This window comes from Marmota flaviventris, chromosome 3, assembly GCF_047511675.1.
Source record: "Marmota flaviventris isolate mMarFla1 chromosome 3, mMarFla1.hap1, whole genome shotgun sequence".
NCBI classification, from domain to species: domain Eukaryota; kingdom Metazoa; phylum Chordata; class Mammalia; order Rodentia; family Sciuridae; genus Marmota; species Marmota flaviventris.
Genome location: NC_092500.1, coordinates 347763 through 366285, shown reverse-complemented (window position 1 = coordinate 366285; position 18523 = coordinate 347763). Strand labels below are relative to the sequence as shown.

Here is an 18523-nt window from a genome sequence, read left to right as displayed (position 1 = left end):
GAGGATCAAAAGTTTGAGGCCAGGGCTGGGGATGTGGCTCAAGTGGTAACACATTCACCTGGCATGCGCAGGGCACTGGGTTCAATCCTCAGCACCACATACAAACAAAGATGTTGTGTCCGCCAAATACTAAAAAATAAATATTAAAAAAAATTCTCTCTCTCTCTACCTCTATCTCTCTCACTCTCTCTTAAAAAAAAAAGATGTTGTATCCACTGAAAATAAAAAAATAAATATTAAAAAAAATTATCTCTCTCTCTCTTAAAAAAAAAAAAGTTTGAGGCCAGATTCACAACTTAGTGAAACCCTATCTCAAAATAGAAAGGGTTAGGGATGTAGCTTGGTGGTAAAGTCCCCTGGGTTCAATCCCCAGTACTAATACCAAGGGAAAAGGAGAAAAAAAAAAGGTTTAAAAATTGTGCATTTTTGGGGGGTTGTGGCTCAGCGGTAGATCGCCTCGCCTAGCACAGGCGAGGCCCTGGGTTCGATCCTCAGCACCACATAAAATAAATAAATGAGGGTATTATATCCAACTACAACTAAAAAATAAATATTTTTAAAATTGTGTATTTTTACCTATAAATATAAATTAAAATAAATTGACAAAATTATATTTTATAAAGCAGTTAATTGTGGCATTTAGCATTGATGAATGGAAAAAAAAGTGTTTTGAGTTTCTGTAAAGATATCACAAATAAAACAGAACAGCAAAAATGAAAACAGATGTGCATCCAAATCTAGTGTACATGAAGGTTCACACAGCATTATCCACATCAGCAAAGTGGGAAACAGCTTCATGGCCACTGATGGGGGACTGGCCCATCCATGTAATGAAATGTCAACCGTCAGAGAAGGAAGCCCTGACATGTGGCCCCCAGAGTGGGTGCAGCTCCCAGGCATCAGGCAAGCACACGGAGCAGACACAAAAGGCACCGTGGTGTAGCTCATTTGTCTCTGGTTGCTGGGGATTGAGATGATGCATGCTAGGCAAGTGCTCTACCCCCTGACCCGTCCTTATACCTCCATTCTGTAAATGATTTAATTTATAGGAAGTGTCCAGAATAGGTGAATCCATAGAGAGTTTGGGAGGGAAGGGGTTGGAGGGTGACTGACAAGGTGTACAGGTGATGAGAAGGTTCTGGATCATGATGGCTGAATATACCAAAAGCCACTGAACCCTGCATTTTAAATGGGTGGAGTGGCCGGGTGCAGTGGCACAAGCCCGTGATCCCAGTGGCTTGGGAGGCTGAGGCAGGAGGATCGTAAGTTCAAAGCCAGAACAGCGAGGCGCTAAGCGACTCAGTGAGACCCTGTCTCTAAATAAAAATACGAAAATAGGGCTGGGGGTGTGGGCCTTTGAGTCCAAATCCTGGTACAGAAAAACCCAAGTGGACTGTACAGTGCAAGAATGATCCAGAAAGCTGTTACAGCAAGCCCAGGAGAGTTATCAACTGAGCTTAAAAGCCTGAGAAAAAGAGGGCTTGGGGGCTGGGGCTGGGGCTCAGCGGTCGAGCGCTTGCCTAGCACGTGTGAGGCCCTGGGTTCCATCCTCAGCACCACATAACAGCAAGTATAGATACTGTGGCCGGGCGCGGTGGCGCACTCCTGTAATCCCAGCATCTCAGGAGGCTGAGACGGGAGGAGGGCAAGTTCAAAGCCAGCCTCAGCAATGGCAAAGCGCTAAGTAACTCAGTGAGACACCGTCTCTAATAAAACATAAAAATTGGGCTGGGGATGTGGGTCAGTGGTTGAATGCCTAAGTTTAATCCCTGGTACAAAAAAAAAAAAAAAAAAAAGATACAGTGTCCATCTACAACTAACATAATTAAAAAAAAAAAAAAAAAGAGGCTGGGGCTGTAGCTTCATGGTGCAACCCCTGCCTGGCATGTCCAAGGCCCTCGGTTCGAACCCTAACACTATGAAAAATAAAACATCTTTGTGAGGGGTAAAAAAAAAAGGGGGGGGGCTGGGGTTGTGGCTCAGTTGTAGAGTGCTCGTCTAGCACGCACGAGGCACTGGGTTTGATCCTCAGCACCACATAAATGTAAAATAAAGATATTGTGTCCACCTAAAACTAAAAAAAAAAAAAGTTTAAAAAAAATTAAGAAAAAGAGCAGGCTTTAGAATGTTAAGTCACCGTCTTAGGCCAAACCTAGCTTCCACCTTCTCTATTCTGTGTACAGGGGCCCCCTTGAAGGTGTGGCAAAGCTCATGGAGCAGGCTCTGCCAGAGCACAGAGCTGCCTCTGGTTTGGTAGGGGTGTGTGGGGGGTGTGTGGGGTGTCAGGGGCCGGGGAAGCCATGCTGCAAGTTCCCAGGAAGGGTTAGATGTCTTCTGACTGAAAGGTGACCCCCAGCAGAAACCTGGACAGTGCCAATTTCCACCTCCCTGGTGTCCTCCTCCAGGAGGGGACTGGGTACACCTTTGCTCCTTACCCCAAACCCTCGGCTTTTGCCCACCTCACCACCTCCCTCTGCCTACTCTAACCCTTCTGTCCTTTCTCAAGACCAGAAAGCAGAGCAGGAGGGAGGAAGGACTTGGGTTCAGGCTCTACAATCCAGCAACAGCTCCACAGTCCAAGGCACAGTGGCTGGGCTTTGTCCTACAGGTCACAGAGGCTGTGAAATCCCTTGTGGTCAGGCCCTTGTGTCTATTTTATGAAGGAGAACATTGAGGAGAATTGGGGAGGACATCCATTAAGCCAGGTTAGTGGTAGACACTGGGGTCTTGCCCACTGTCCTCAGGGATCCCCAGCAGGAAGCACACTGGGCACACAGCAAGCACGAAGGACACCTTTATTGGTGGGAGCATTGAAGGATGGCAGCTGGTGTGGTGATACCACAGGCGGCTGCTCTGCCTGCTCTCCTCCTTAATGACTGCACCTTATCCCCCCACATGGGCACTGGGGTCAGGGGCTCCAGACTCAGACCCTCTGGCCCAGGGAAGGAGCAGGGCCTCCATGCACTGACTTCAGTATCCCAGGAAGGATCCAGCACTGGGCTACATGTCCACCTCCCAAGCCGACAGCCAAGGCAACAGGGGTGGGGGAGTGACTGGGGAGGAAGGTGGTAGCCTTGGAGGACCTGTGGCTCTCAAGGTAGCAACCTCAGTGGGCAGCACCCCAGCCTGTGTCTGTCCTGGGAGGATCAGCTAAGGCACGGTGGCTGGGCCGTGTCCCGCAGGTCAGAACTCCGCAGGGACCCAACCCTCTGAGGATATGTGGATGAGAGAACACGAAGCTACTTTTTCTGCCGGGCAGGCCGGGAACTGCTGCTCAAGTTGTTGGTGGCTCGGCTGGCCTGTTCAGAGGCAGCTCCAGAGGTCTTCTTGAGGGCTGGCTGGGGCTTCTCCCCTCTGTCTTGGGGGGAGGATCTGAGTGACCGGGATACTAGCAGGGCCTGCATGACTCTGACAGCCCCCACGGCCCCTAGGAGCCCCCAGAGCAGGGTGGGAGGCTCTATGGGAGACAGCTGGGTCCGCACCCAGTGGAGGGCCTGAACCAGGGCGCTGCGGGGGTTGCGGGCCCGGGGTGGGCTCTTGTCCTGTGGGAAAAGAATTGAGGAAGACCTCGAGAATTGAGGTTACCTCTGCCACCTCCCTCAGCCTGGTGGACACCCTCCTACCTGAAGCCCAAACTGCCTGAGCAGTGTCTCCAGCGCTGGATCCCCCAGGGACACAGGTGGGAAGAACTCCTCCACCCACTGCCGACGCCACCACCTGCTGCAACAGGAGCATGTTCAGCACACGGCTGGAGCCCAGATCCAGCTCCCGCCCTGGACCACAGCCTCACCTCTGCTCTCCAGGCTGTGAGAACCAGTACTTGTACCGCTGGGCTCGGATGTAGGTGGGTGGCTGTTTGTGAAAGGGGTACCTGGTGATGTTGTTCTGGATCAGGTGGATCACTGTGGTGGGAGAAGGCGCTCAGCACGAGGGCCAGCACCCCCTCCAGTGGCTCCCCCAGCCTGCCCCCTCACCTGGCTCCTTGCCCTGCAGCAGGCGGAGAACCAGGCTGGTGAACCAGGGGCTGTGTGTGTGTGGGCCCAGGGCTGCGAACCACATTTGCCAATCCAGGCGTGGCTGGTGGGGCACCACGACAGGGGGCGGCCGGCTCACATTCCCAGGCTTGTACATGAACTCGATCTCCTGCCAGGTGAGCCCATGGTCAGCTGAGCCAGTGAGACTGGCCCCTAAGTCCCCCAACCTGTGGGAAGCTCACCGTCCAGTGGTGTCCATTGTAACTGCCCTCCAGCACCACCTCAGGGCGCCCACCCAGGCCAGTCATCCGTCGGAAAAGGCCATATGAGTTGGCAAGCTGCAGGTGTCCCACAGCACCGGAGAGGCGGTGAGCTCCAGTCCAGAGGCGCCCGTGGGTCTCAGGTTCCACGTAGGAGTAGGGCACCTGCAGAAAGGCGGGCAAAATGCTCAGGGCTACCCCCAGACCCCCCCAACCCCACTCCCCCATAATGCTACTCACCAGGCTGATCAAGAACAAGGCCACTGTGGCAGCACCCAAGATGGAAAGCTGGATAGCAGCACGGAGCTTCGGCAGCCACCCCCGCACCTGGGTCCACCTGAGGGAGGGAGCCCAAGTGTATTCAGGCCCGTCCAGGAAGCTCCCCGACTCCCGTACACTCAAGAACCTACCTCCAGAGGGCAGTCAGCAGCTCCCAGGCCAGGGAGGCCACCCCCAGCCACACAGTGGGCAGGGTCACTGTCTTCAGCCACTGGGAGAACTGGTGGAAGGTGAAAGCTACCAAAGAAGGGGAGTGTGAGGAAGGTTGGCCCACGCCCTGCCCCTGGCCCCGCATCTAGCACTCACTGGTTCTGGAGTGGATGGCGTGCTCCTGCCAGTCAACCTCTAGGCCAAAGTAGTGCACAGTGCCATAGGCCAGCAGTCCATAGACGGCCAGTTCCAGCAGCAAGGATAGTGTGGTAAGCAGGGCCTTGGGCCAGGCTGTGGGCAGGACAGTTACAGGTTGGCTGAGTGTTTATAGCAGGGGACTAGGGTGGAGCTAAAGCAGGGGCACTGCATGGGATGCTGGAGGGAAAGACACACTCTGGGAGGACAGTGTGGGTGAGGAAGGTGGGCCTCTGAACAGGCTGACACTCACAGGTGGGTGTCTTCTTATAGCGGCCAAGACCAGGCTCAGCAGTCAGGTGCTGGTCATCCAGGAGGGCAGTGGTGAGCACCAGGGTCAGCAGGTTAAAGAAGTTGTAGTTGCCAGTGATGATGATGAGGACTTGTAACAGCACCTAAGAAGGGTCTGCACTCACAGCGGCCCCCTACCCGAAATCTCCAGACCAGCTGCAAGGCTGCCTGTCTCCCAGCACTGCTCTATCCCAAGAGGGACCCCTGATCAGTACTAAAGAAAGCCATGCTTTGTCTCTTACCCACCTGAGCGTAGAAGGCGGCCAAGCGCAGGCGGCGAATGGGAGCGAAGAACAGAGGGGGCACGGCGATCTCAATGAGGAACGTGGCTACAACGCTGAGCTTGTGCAGCCAGACGGGCAGGTGGTGGGCAAGCCAGGCAGCAGGTGTGGGCAGGCACTGTGTCTCATAGTGGTAGGTGAGGGCTACAGGGACAAGCAGGTGGTCAGGGCTAGAAAGAACCCCAGACCACCCCAGGTTCAGGCCAGGACCCTCACCAGTGAGTCCCCACCACGTGGGGCAGCGGCTGGTCAGCTTGACCACACCCGAGGCAAACATGAGGCGAAACAGCAGCCAGCGCACGAGCCAGAAGGGAAGGCCTTCATGGGGCAAGGCCCCTGTCAGCCCACCCTGGGCCTGCTTACGGTTGGGGAACTGCCTCAGCGGGGCCACCAGCACAGCCAGGAAGCCTGTTTCCAGCAGCAGGGAATCCCTACAGGGAGAGGAAATGGCACCAAGGGTCCCTCCCCTCAAGGGTCTTGGGGAAAGGCAATCAACTCCTACCCAGCCTCCAGCAGCCCTGCCCAAGAGTCACTCACCACTGGAAATAGAAGAACACCTGGCCCACCTGCAGGGAGAGGGCTGTCAGGGGGCAGATGTGTCTGTCCTCAAGTAGGTAGAGGTGGGAGTGGGAAGGGGATGAAGAGATAAGGGTCCTACTTGCCTGGCAGGCTGACAGGTAAGCAGCCCAGAGCAGCAGATAGACGAGGGGGTGGCGCAGTGGACGCAGAAGCAGGGCACCCAGGGCCAGCACTGTGCCTAACAGGCTCAGCAGTTCTAGGCCCTGGGCTGTGTCCAGCCCCAGCCTTGGTGCCTCCCACAGCAGTGTTGGTGTCTCCCACAGTTGCTGCCAGTGTCCCTTGCCCTGTGGCCGAAGCATCCTCCGAGCAGGCAGAATGCCCTCAGGGCCATAGAGGCCTGTGGGAGGGCAGTTTCAGGGCTACTCCTGGGCTACTCACAGCGGCCCCTGCCAAATTTACCTGAACCACGGTCTGCAGGTATCCCCCATCCCACTGTAGGGTCTGCAGATACCCCCCAGGGTCTACAGATTTCCCCCTCCCTGTAGAAGTGGCCTACAATCCCTCAAGACACCGCCCCCCCCCCCCCCCCCCGAGGACAGAACCTGTTGATACCCACCCTGGGTCCAGGAGGACTGCCCGACTCCCAGGGTCAGCATCTTCTGCCCAACAGCTCACGTTTCTCTCCTACCTGCCCCACCAGGTCTGGGCGGAAATCTGTTTCCCACCCTCCCAGGGGTTCTACCCCCACCCCAGGTGAGAACTCGAACTCTGCGGGAAACGAGCCATCGCACATCTTCCTACCGCCACGTCCCCGCGGCTCGCAGGACACGAACCGCGGTCACACACCGCGACATCAAGGCCTAGACTCACTCTCGCCCCAGACCGCACGAATGCGGAGTGGCGGGGTATGCGACCACACAGGGACCCGCGCACAGGTTGGGGGGTGTTGTCCCATCCACGGCGCCCTCACCCGGGATCTGCGTGTAGAGGGAAGCGAAGGCGAACATAAAGACGCCGGCCACACCCTGGAGGAAGAGCTGCCGCGGGAGCCGGGAGCCCGCCATGTCCGCTACGCGACCGGCTGGAGAGCTGCCCGCGGTTCCTACGACCCCGCCCAGCCCCCGCCCAGGCCCCGCCCCATTCCCATGACCCCGCCCCTAAGACCCCGCCCCAGGCCCAACCCCATTCTTGTAGCCCCGCCCCGCGGCCCCGCCCCGCCCCACTAGTCAGCTTCTGCTTCGCGTCCGGCTCCCGGCAGCTGCAAGCCCCGCCCCGAATGGTTCCCAGAGCGCCCCGCCCCTTTTCCAGGGCCCTTTGACTTGGGGTTGGTTCAGAAGTCAGGGACCTGTGCACGTCATAGGTACGCGCGAGGCACTGAGCTTACGTACTTCCTGGGCGGGAACAGCAAAATGGCGCCAGAACCAGTGGCTGGCTGAGGCCGAGAGCGCTGTCTGAAGCCAGCCCTGCGCTCCCCGGCCGCCCGGCCCCTCCCGGACATGGAGGACGTGGAGGCGCGCTTCGCCCACCTCTTGCAGCCCATCCGCGACCTCACCAAGAACTGGGAGGTGGACGTGGCGGCCCAGCTGGGCGAGTATCTAGAGGAGGTGAGGCGGCGAGGTGGGCGCGGGCGCGGCGCGCGGGGCCTGCGGCGGCCCGGCTGCCTCTAAGGCTGCGGCCGTCCGGCTCTGCCGCTCGTCCTCGGCCCCCTTCTTTGCCCCAGCTCCAGCTCTTCTTGAAACCATCCCTTACGGGGGAAGCCTGGAGCTGACGTTGCCGTGAGATGGGCTGGTGACCAGCATTTGTCTCCACTGCAGCGTACCGACTAGGAAGCATCGTCGTCTTGGTTCAGCTATTGTGTGCATGTGTGTGTTGAGGGATCTGGGTCGCTCTGTAGGAGGGGTTTTTCCCTTTTTTTTGAGGTACTGGGGATCGAACCGAGGGCCTCACACATGCTAGGCAAGCACTTCTGCCACTGAGCTACGTGCTGCGAGAGGGATTTCTTGTTTTGGACGTTCAAACCTGTTGCAAGCTAGCATGCTGTTCGATCCTATCAGCAATTAATTCCTTCCATATTTGACAACTGTGTCTAAACCTCTCTTAAGAGCTGTCGTCTAGTGTTGCACTTTTCTTTTACTCCGCGTCCACTACAGTGTTACTTACAAATTTCTTGTCTTCATCAGTAGTGACCTCCATCCTACTAAATTCAAAGGATACTAGATGTGTCAGTTTATTCAGCTCGCCAGCATTTGTTGGGTTGACCACTCCTTCCTTCTCGAAATAGTGGTGCCATGATTTTCTTCCTATTTCTCTGCCTATTTTTTTTGTCTTCTATCCTAAGTTTTGAGCTCCTCAGGGTGGAGCCCTCTTTCCCTTAAACAGTCTCTCTCACTGTTTTCTGTGATGTTTTTTTTCCGTATAGGTGACTTATGAGGACATCTCCCAGATTTATGGCTTGGTCCCAGATCTTTTATTTATTTATTTTTTTGGTGATGGGGGATTGAACCCAGGGTTGCTTAACCACTGAGCCACATCCCCAGCCCTTTTTGTGTGTTTTATTTTGAGACAGGGTCTCATTAAGTCCTTAGGACCATGCTAAGTTGCTAAGGCTGGCCTGGAACTTGCAATTGTCTTGCCTCAGCCTACCCAGTTGCTGGGATTACAGGTGTAGGCCACCATTCCTGGCCAACACACACACATACACACACACACACACACACACAATCTCTCTCTCTCTCTCTGTATCTAGCTGCTCTCTTGACACCCACTAGGATGTGAGCATCTCAGTTTTAACTTATTTAAAGTGGAGTGCTTCATTTTTTCATTTTCCAATCTGGATTCTCTATCTCCATGTTTGGCCCCATCCAGTCCATTCTCCACCCAGAAGCAGGTGTGACTCAAAAATTAAAAATCATGCCAAAGCACTGCTCAGCCTAAAACCCTTCAGTGGCTTTCCATTGCACTTAGAGTAAATCCAAATTTCCTCTTCTGAGTCTGGCTGTGCTCACTGTTTTAGCCTCATCTCAAGCTGTTCTCTGCCTTGTTCAGTTGAACCAAGTCAGCCTGCTTCCCCATGCTCATTCTTCGCTGGGCTCCGTACACTTTGTTTGCACTGGAGAATATTCTTTTATGATAAAGTCCTTTTCATCCTTTATATTTTAGCTTAAATATCAGCTGGTCACTGTATACGTGACTAAAATAGTTCCAACTCTTGTCATAGTACTTGTGTACTTTGGAATGTTTATCACATTTCCTACTTATCTACTTGTTTTGGCCTCTCTCAACCTAGTGTTAAATTCTGCAAGGGCAGGGATTATGTATATACTCTCTTCTGCTTAGTAGAGTGCTTGGCATATAGTAGGTGTGGAATAAATGTTTATTAAGTGAACCTGTGATCTGATGATTGACCATCTCTGCTTCAATGCAGTCTGCTAAGAAAATTCAGAGAACTGTGCCTGGTGGATTTAGGTTTCCACATCAAGCAGGGTCCTTGGGGATACTTGATAAGAATATTTCCTGGCTTGTTCACCTTCCCTCCTGCTTCATGACTGCTCTGCCAGACCCTCTCTGTCCTGGAGGGCCTGATTTCCTGACCTCTGGTTTCCTCGGAGTGCTGCTTTTGTTTTCCATATAATTATCAGATTTTTTTTCATAACACGTTATGATGTTATATTCTCTTATCTACTTATGTATTTATTGTTGCTGAATGTCCATTGTGTGACAAGAACCAAAACTCTGCAAAAATAATGGTGAGCAAAGCAAACAATCTGTGCTTTGGTAGGCCTTGTACTTTGACAGATGGCTGGGACGTAAGGCAGTAGCAACACAGAGTCATAAATATCATACACTTGGTGCATACTTGGGTCAAGCACTGTTGTTGTTTCACACAGATAAATTCACATAATCCTTACAAAAACTACTCATGCAGGCACTAGAGAGAGAAGTTGTGTGCCCAAAGTCACAGGTGATAGTGGACAGAGCACATTCACTTCCCACTGCAACCTGGGTAGTCTACAAAGTCATGCCAGCTTTGAAAGAAGGGTTTAGGGTTCTGGGAAGGGTGTGATGGAAACCTAATTGTGTTTGGGTTAAAGGAGTTGCTTCCTCATGGTGAGCTGAAGAATGTTCCATGCAGAGGGACACAGTGTTTGAAAGTTGAGGTGGGAAGATGATTGGCTCAGTGGAGGTCCTGAAAGTGGGCCCATGTGCTATTGTGGGCCAGCAGGGAAGGACCAGGGCCTGGAGAGGGAAATGGCAAGCAAGGGAGCCTGCCTTAGGGGCTCTGGTTAGGATTGGGGGCTTTTTCGTAAGAGTAGCACAAAGCCATTAGGGTTGTGTGGTGGAGTGATGAGAGTAAATGCAGGGATGTGAGAGGTGGGAGGAGTCCTGTCAGTGCAGAGGTTGAAGCTAGGCCTGGGCAACAGCTGATTGGAGGGCAGCCTGGATTTGGCAGGGACGTGGGCAGGGGAAGAAAGCTGCTGAGACCCTGAGTTTCTGGGTGGTGAGTTGGGTGCTGCCTAGAATTCAGTGTGGGCATGTTTATTGTGAATCTGGTTAAAACATCTGAATGATTGAAGAAAGCAATTGGATGTACGGGTTTAGGTGAGAAATCCAACCTGGAGTCATGAGAAGATTGTTGGAGTGTGATATCCCTGTAGCAAGTGAGCTGGCTGGGCTGGGGGGTCTTCAAAGGGAAGGGCCCTAGCTTGGGCCTCCTGTACATCCTTTCTTCAGGGCAGGGCACTCTGCAGCTCTCACACTTCTGTAGACTGGTGCTCCTGCACCCCACCCCCCAAATTTCTTTTATCCTTCAGAAATTAGCTCCCCTTGGTGACGCCCTTGCAGATCATTCCCCTTCCTTGTGCAGCACAGTGCCCAGCGTCTTAGCTCTCTTGCCAGCGCAGCCCACACTTTGGCCATGTTTGTGTGAGGTGCATTTTTCTGAACAGTTGTATCCTGTCTCTGCTGACTGCCTTTTCATAGGCAGGGGATTGCTCTTTCTGAAGTCCTATGCTTTCACCTGCCTGGTGAGTTTCTATCTGTTTTTTCAGGCTTAGCTCTGATATTACCACTTCTTTAGTTCATCAGATATTTACTTGGCATCAGCATTGGGCACTAAATGGAAGGCTGAAATTACCTGATGCTGTCCACAGTTCACTAAGGAAGGAGAGACTTGAAAGTAGTGCAAAAAGATAACACTGACAGGGCCAGCCATGGTGACTCCTACCTGCACTCCCTTCTGCTCAGGAGCTGAGGCAGGAGGATTGCAAGTTCAAGGCCAGCTTGGGCAACTTAGTGACTGTCTCAAAATAAAAAATAAAATGGGCTCAGTGGTAGAGTGCATCTGGGTTCAATCCCCAGTACCACACACCAACAAATCACTGATGATGGGTGGCAAGGAGGCCCCTGCAGGGGAGTTTACACTGGGACATTTAGAGCCAGGCATTCCTGGCAGAAGGAAAAGCAAAATCAGAGGGCAGGAATAGGAAGGGGCTTTGAGTGTTGGTGGGAGCAGTGTGGTAGAGGAGCCTGCTTCGTGGGGAAGATCCTGAGTTAAATGTGGGGGGCACTGAGGTGCAGCTCAGTGGTAGAGTCTGGCATGTGTGAGGCCCTGGTCCAATCTCTAATACCTCAAAAAACATTCTGGGGGGTGCTTAGTACCTCTGTTAATGAGGCCAAGTTCTTGAAGAAAGCTGGTCTAGAGATGGGCAGGGAACTGTTGACACATGGATGGTAGCCATGTGTCAGCATGAGTAGCCGTATGGTAGCATGGGGTGGACAAACAGGTGCATTGGTAGGTGTGCCATGGGAGGAGAGGGCTGAGGATGGAGCCCCTTGGACTGTGGTGTTTAGAGGGATGCAGGAGCTGAGGCTCAGGGGACTCGGGGAGTTGCAAAAGAAAGAGAATGCCTCACTGGACCTATTTGTCAAGGTCTCTGCTCAGAGGATGGAGACCCTAACATTTGTTTCTGTTGTGTTCATCCTGAGGTTCTTTTCCTTCCCTCAGGGTAAGGAGTCTTCCTGCTGAGGTCCATCTGAGTTGGCCCTGATGCTCGTGGGCATATTGTCTGAGGGAACTGCTGTGGTCAGGGCGGTCTCTGGGGGCCTCCCTCTCCCAAAACGCCAGGTCTTAGAGGATGCAGGAAATAGGGAATCACAAGACATGTCTCTCCTCTCTGGGAACACCCTGAGACAGCTGACGGGATCAGAGCAGAGCTGGAGCTGTTGGGCTATGGCCGGTGGTGGGTAGGGCTTCCCTGGGCAGAATGGGCACAGACTGGGCCCTGGCTTCCTTGGCACTGGTGTTGTTTCTTGCAGTTGGACCAGATCTGTATTTCTTTTGACGAAGGCAAAACCACAATGAACTTCATCGAGGCTGCACTGCTGATCCAGGGCTCAGCCTGTGTCTACAGTAAGAAGGTGGGCCCTGCGGGGTTCTTTGGTGGCAAGTGCCCGGTGGTCAGTTTTCTTGCTGGGGCAGGGAACAGTGCTCATCCTGTCTGTGACCTGCCCTGATAGCACCAGAGGCCTCACCCCTGACTCATTCACATATTTTAATACCAAAGGATGATCTTGGGTTTAAAATGGTACATTGGACCTGAGGGTGTAGCTCAGGGTAGAGTGCTTGCTAAACATGCCTGAAGCCCCGGGTTCAGTCTCTAGCAAAAAATAAACGAACTGTCACTGCCAGAAAGAGAGGGTGGTGTGCGCTGTGGGTTCTGTCATCCCTTGTGCACACTTGCAGCAGCACAGAGGTGGCGAGGGTACGCATGCACTCTGCTTCCCCTGCCTCTCACCTGAAAGTGCTTCATCAGCAGCATTTCGAAAAACTCCAGCCCTCACCCTAGTGGTAAGAGCGTTCTGTGGAGGAGACAGACAAGAAGCCAGGGGAATGATCTGTCAGGTGGCCCACTGTGGCTTGATTTCTGATGGGCTGTCAGAGGCCCACAGGCTTCTAGGATGGAGGAGCTGGCAGGAGCCTGTGCGAGGGGCCTGATTTGTGGGGCCTGCCCACCAGGGCTGTGTGGGGCACCCCTCGGGATGTAGTGGTGCCACTCATTGAGGCCATGCTTGCTGCTTGATGGAAAACAGAGACAGGAGAGAAGCACGCAGCCTTGGGGTAATGCTGGTAAGACTACTAGTTTGACGTGAGAATTATTTTTGATGGCAAAATTGGCAGGACTCATGCTGGAGGCTTGGAGATGATGGCCAGGCCTTGGAGTGGGAGGGCCGTGGGCTGTTGTGGGTGGTGCCTCCTTCACTTGTCCTTACTGCTGGCTTCTGGCTGCCAGGTGGAGTACCTCTACTCGCTGGTCTACCAGGCTCTCGATTTCATCTCTGGCAAGAGGTGAGTGGTAGAGGTGGAGCCGGGAGGCAGGGGCCAGCACTTCCACACTGCGGGTGCAGCTCAAGGCCCTGTGGCCCCCAGGACACCCATGAGGTGCTCTTCTCTCCCAGGCGAGCCAAGCAGCTCTCCTCAGCACAGGAAGATGGGGCCAATGGGACCGCCAGCTTGGAGGCCCCCCAGGAGGCAGAGGATGAGGTGAGTGGAATTGGTGACCCCTGCCCTGTGGCGTCTGAGCTGCACTCTATGCACTCCTGCTGTCTCCACAGTTCCTGTCGCTGGACGACTTCCCTGACTCCCGTGCTAATGTAGATCTGAAGAACGACCAGGTGCCCAGTGTGAGTGCCTTGCTCTCTGGGTGGGGTGGGGGTTTATCTGGAATGCTCTGTGTGGGTCCTTGCCTAAGAGCTCAAGGCATTCAGGGCCCACACTTGATGCTGGCCTTCATGCAGGAGCTTCTTATTGTCCCTCTCTTGCCCATGGCCCTGGTGGCCCCTGATGAAGTGGAGAAGAACAGCAGCCCTCTGTACAGGTATGGGCCTGAGCCCAGCTTGGGGAGGGGGAGAGGCCTACCCAAGAAGGGCCTCTTCAGTGAGTGTGTTTTTGCCAACACAGCCACCAGGGTGAGGTCCTGGCTAGCCGGAAGGATTTCAGGATGAACACGTGCACCCCTCACCCCAAAGGGGCCTTCATGCTAGAGCCAGTGGGCATGTGCCCCATAGAGCCTGTGGGCACGTGCACCATACCAAGAAACCAGAAGGGTAAGGGCTTGGGTGTTGGGCACTTGGTAGGAGGGAAGGAAGGGTCTTTCAGGGACTCCTGTTGGTTCCCCTGTGCCCACCAGTTCTGTTCTTGGGAGCTGCCTCCTCCCAGGCTCCTGCTCCACTGGGTGGCTTGGCTGAAGCTCATCCATTTCTCCCACCTTCACTGTGCCTCAGTGGCCAGCCAGTGAGGGACCAGCTAGTTTCAGTACTAGGATATGACACCCACTCCTCTCCCCAGCCTGAGGCCTGGGGCCTGCTGGGCTCTGCCTGCTGCTGCCCCTGTAGAGGGGCTCATTGGGCATCAGGTAGGGACCTTATGAGGCGGAACATAGGGGGTGCTGACCTCTGTCTCACCCCTGCCTCCCAGATGCCAGGAGGGCCGAGGAGCAGCCAATGGACGTCTCTGGGTGCCGGAATTCTGTCACTGTGCCTGACTTCTCCCAGCAGCCAGGTGAGAGCAGATCTCTGGTGGACTGGCAGGGCTGAGGAAGGGACCCAGGAGGCAGAGATGTGGACAGGACTCCAGATGGGCTGCTCTCAGCTTCCCCAGCTTGCCGTGCCTGTCCCTGGCTCAGCAGCTTGTGAGGGGTGAGGTGCAGGGGGAGCAGGCACAGCCTTGGAGAGCTCAAGAGCCCCCGGCCTCATGGAGCCTCAGCAACTGCCCTTGGACTGCCTTCCTGGCCTTCTCTGGACAGACATAGGTGGCAGCACATAGAGAGGAAGGTTTGCAAGAAGATGAACTGATGGGTGTGGTGGCCATGCCTATAATCCCAGCTACTCAGGAGAGTGAGGCAGGAGGGTTGTAAGTTCAAAGCCAGCCTGACCCTGGGTTTAATCTCCAGAACCACAAAAAAGAAAAGAAATGAGCCAAACAAAGACACTAGTGTGACAGTGTAAGGCCTGCCCGATCCTCCATGTGCAGCAGATACTTCATGTGCAGGGAGTGACGCTGAGCAGAGGGAGTGTCCTGTTAGGTTTACCTGGGCTTCCACCAAGGGCAGCCCTGTCTGCTCTCTGGGCTCCAGGATCCCCTGGGGCTGACAGATTTCTTGCTGCCCAGGCACCGCTCCAGAAGGCCTAGCGCCCAGCAGTGGAGATGAGGAGGAGGAGGAGGAGGAGGTGGCGGAGGCGGCGGTGGTGGTTGACGCAGTAGAACTCCCAGAGGCCAGAGCCCCCAAGGCCACAGTGGAGCCTGAGGAGCCCAGGAGCCCCCACCAGGTAGGGCCCCCGAGGCAACTGAGTTGAGCTGCCCACTGGGCAGCCCTGACCCTGGGGCAGTAACCCTCACACAGGGAGCACAGCACAATATGGTGCTTCCCATATTGGTCTTTCCCTGCTGTCTGCTTTGGATACATCTGGCCAGTTAGGGACTCGCCCCGCAGCTAGCCTTTTCATGGCAGCTTCTGTGTCCTTCTCCTCTGAGTGGAGCAGCTGCTGCTCCTCAGGGGTGGGCTGCTATCAGTGGTCTGAACCCCATGGAGCTCACTGTACCTGAGGTCAGGCTGGCCAGAGGGAATGGTTCCAGAGGCCTCTGCTGCCTCCCTCGATTCCCGTGGGGTGAATCTGTCCCCTTCTAAAGAAGGATTTCTTTTCTTTTCATCTCTAAATTAAAACAACAACAACAACAACAAAACAGTGTGCTGTGTGGCTCCAGGAACGCACTTGCTGAGCATCCCTGGGGCCCTGGGTTTAGTCCCCAGCATCACAAATCAGTCCAGCAATAAAAAGCTCAAAGCAGGCGCTGGGATTGTGCTCAGAGGCAGAGCACTTTCCTCGCACGGATGAGGCACTGGGTTCAATCTTCAGCACCACATAAAAATAACTGAATAAAATAAAGCTTTTGTCCATCTACAACTAAAAAAGAAAAGCTTCAACCAACCCGACCTAGATGGGAGGGAACGTTAACACGGATGTTTGCATATTCCATATTTTGTTTTATATTTTGAAAAAAGAAAAGTTCTTCTGTGATGGCTAGTTGGGATGTTCTAGAGTTTTTCTTAGGGTTGTTTTTAGTCCTTGAACGATGGGACCCGAAGAGGGTCCCTGCAGAGTTCTTGTCATGGACCCCAGGGCAGAGCTGCTGGGGCACCCAGCATCTTGTATGGACAGGTGCAGGTCAGGGCAGCTGTGGGCTCCTTCTTTGCAGAGTGCCGTCCTGACCAGGAGGTACATGTTGCGGGAGCGGGAGCGAGCCCCGGACCCCATGTCCCGGCTAAAGGTGAGGGGCAGGGAGTGAGCCGCAGGACTCCCTGTCACGCCTCTGCTCCCGTGGCCCTTCAGTTCCCTTCTTGGCTTTACTCTTGAGGAATTGGCTGGCTTCCAGAAATTGACGTCCCCCCCCCACAGGCTGGGCCCCTTCCCCTGCCTCAGGTGTCATACTCTGACCCTGGGTTGAGCGGGCAGCCTCTCCCTGGGCTGTCATGCACTTGGTATTGGGCTTGGGAAGAAGGGTGTGCGGCCCTAACCGCCCCCAGCATCTGCTTGTGCTCTGTGCTCAGGAGACCCCAGACCCTTGGCAGAGCCTAGACCCCTTTGACTCCTTGGACTCCAAGCCCTTTAAGAAAGGTAACTGGGTGGGGGACACCTCCACTCAGGCTCTTTTTCCCCAGCGTGCTGGGGTCTGGGGTAGTAGGGTGGGGGTGGGCTTTGGACCCCAGTCCCATGGCTGCTCTTGAGACAGCCCCAGCCTGACCCCAGGCAGGCCGTACTCTGTGCCCCCCTGTGTGGAGGAGGCTCCAGGACAGAAGCGCAAGAGGAAAGCCACTGCCAAGCTACAGGACTTCCACCAGTGGTACCTGGCCACCTGTGAGTACATGGTGGGCTGGGTGGGACACCTTGTCCCTGGGTGCTGGGGCCAGGTCAGGGCTGGTGGAGGAAGGAGGACAGCAATCTTTCCCTAATGCTGTTGGCAGTCCCTAACTGATGGGGAGGTCCAGGCCTTGGCCTGGTTCTTGCCGACCAAGTTTCCTCACAGATGCTGACCACGCTGACAGCAGGAGGCCCCGGAGAAAAGGCCCGACTTTTGCAGGTGAGGCAAGGCCCCATGGGCAACCTTACTGTGCCTTCTACCTGAACAGGGTCACCCAAGGCCCTGGGTGGACTGGAATGAGCCTGGACAGGAGAGGGGAGCCCCTCACAAAGCTTTTATCTGTAGACATGGAGGTTCTGTACTGGAAGCATGTGAAGGAGCAGCTGGAGACCCTCCGGACACTGCAGAGGCGGGAGGTGAGTACCTGTGTGGCTGAGGGGGCCCCTGTGGAAGAGGACAGTGTCCTCACAGATGCTCTCTCTGAACAGATAACTGAGCGGTGGCTGCCTAGGGCTGAAGAGGGCCTGTGGCCTGCAGAGGATGACCGCCTGGAGGAGTCCTTGGAAGACCTGGGGGCAACAGGTGGGTGCTTGCTGGCTCTGGGGTGGGGCTCATCAGTAGAACCAGCTGACTTCCTGCCTGTGGTTGTCTCTCCTGTGTCCCAGCAGACGACTTTCTGGAACCTGAAGGGTATGTGGAGCCCGAGGAGGCAAAGCCTGGGGAGGCTGCTGACCTGGGTATGTCTGAGGGAGCGGGAGCTGTTGGAGGGGAGGGCGTGGCAGCACCACAGCTGCAGCAACTCACAGACGGCCCTTCTCAGAGGCAGAGGCCATGCCAGAGTCCCTGAGCTACGAGGAGCTGGTTCGAAGGAATGTGGTAGGCTTGGGTCAGAGGCAGGGAGTCGGGTGAGGAAGCCTCAGGTCCCTGCACACAAGATGGAAGTCCCTACGGTCCCCCCCAGGAGCTCTTCATCGCCAACTCCCAGAAGTTTGTCCAGGAGACAGAGCTGAGCCAGCGCATCAGGGACTGGGAAGACACCATCCAACCCCTGCTCCTGGAGCAGGTGAGGCAGTTCTTGAGGACCGGGGCTTCCTGCCTGAGCTTTGCCCACGCTGTCCTTCTCTGTCACCAACACGCCCCTCCCCCATGCAGGAGCAGCATGTGCCCTTTGATATCCACACGTACGGGGACCAGGTGATCTCACGATTCCCCCAGCTCAACAAGTGGTGTCCCTTTGCAGAGCTGGTGGCAGGCCAGCCTGCCTTTGAGGTGTGTCGCTCCATGCTGGCCTCCCTGCAGCTGGTGAGTGCCTCGGGTCTCATGGGTGGGGAAGATGGTCCCCAAACCTTGCTGATGGCTTGCCCCTGCAGGCCAATGACTACACGGTGGAGATCAGCCAACAGCCAGGGCTGGAAGCAGCTGTGGACACCATGTCTCTGAGACTGCTCACTCACCAGCGAGCCCACAAGCGCTTTCAGACCTACACGGCTCCCTCCATGGCCCAGCCCTAAGCAGAAGCTGTGATGGGAGGGTGGGCCAGTTCTCCCTGTGTGCTGAGAGCTTGCTTCTGCCTCCTGGCTGGCCCAGCCTAATAAAAGTTGTGTTGCCATCTCACCTACCCTTAAAACAAAACCCACTGAAATTATCTACTCTGTAGAG

General features: G+C 55.0%; 2 protein-coding genes across 7 annotated transcripts; one reads left to right on the top strand and one right to left on the bottom strand.

The window, feature by feature from the left end:
- Positions 1-2778: 2778 nt before the first annotated feature.
- Positions 2779-7056, bottom strand: Lmf2 (lipase maturation factor 2). 3 transcript variants are annotated; one of them, XM_027953172.2, is made up of 14 exons: positions 6920-7056; positions 6093-6346; positions 5968-5996; positions 5647-5861; positions 5396-5574; positions 5112-5253; positions 4820-4954; positions 4645-4750; positions 4475-4571; positions 4217-4399; positions 3975-4143; positions 3791-3902; positions 3624-3720; positions 2779-3542 (listed from the first exon to the last, which is right to left on the bottom strand). In XM_027953172.2, the coding sequence occupies exons 1-14, from the start codon at positions 7011-7013 to the stop codon at positions 3240-3242; spliced, it is 2115 nt and encodes a 704-aa protein (XP_027808973.2). In that variant the 5' UTR covers positions 7014-7056; the 3' UTR covers positions 2779-3239. The 3 variants fall into 3 exon arrangements, with proteins under 3 accessions (XP_027808973.2, XP_027808970.2, XP_027808971.2); XM_027953169.2 differs by having other exon boundaries at positions 5968-6346; XM_027953170.2 differs by having other exon boundaries at positions 3624-3717; positions 5968-6346.
- A 269-nt stretch (positions 7057-7325) lies between these two features.
- Ncaph2 (non-SMC condensin II complex subunit H2) lies at positions 7326-18496 on the top strand. 4 transcript variants are annotated; one of them, XM_027953173.3, is made up of 20 exons: positions 7326-7553; positions 12265-12366; positions 13239-13294; positions 13405-13489; positions 13561-13629; positions 13744-13823; positions 13907-14052; positions 14423-14506; positions 15116-15273; positions 16202-16273; positions 16554-16620; positions 16753-16860; positions 17030-17083; positions 17210-17280; positions 17353-17446; positions 17530-17601; positions 17685-17740; positions 17826-17927; positions 18017-18166; positions 18235-18496. In XM_027953173.3, the coding sequence occupies exons 1-20, from the start codon at positions 7446-7448 to the stop codon at positions 18373-18375; spliced, it is 1875 nt and encodes a 624-aa protein (XP_027808974.2). In that variant the 5' UTR covers positions 7326-7445; the 3' UTR covers positions 18376-18496. The 4 variants fall into 4 exon arrangements, with proteins under 4 accessions (XP_027808974.2, XP_027808975.2, XP_027808977.2 ...); XM_027953174.3 differs by having other exon boundaries at positions 7327-7553; positions 17533-17601; XM_027953176.3 differs by having other exon boundaries at positions 7479-7553; positions 12296-12366.
- Positions 18497-18523: the final 27 nt, after the last annotated feature.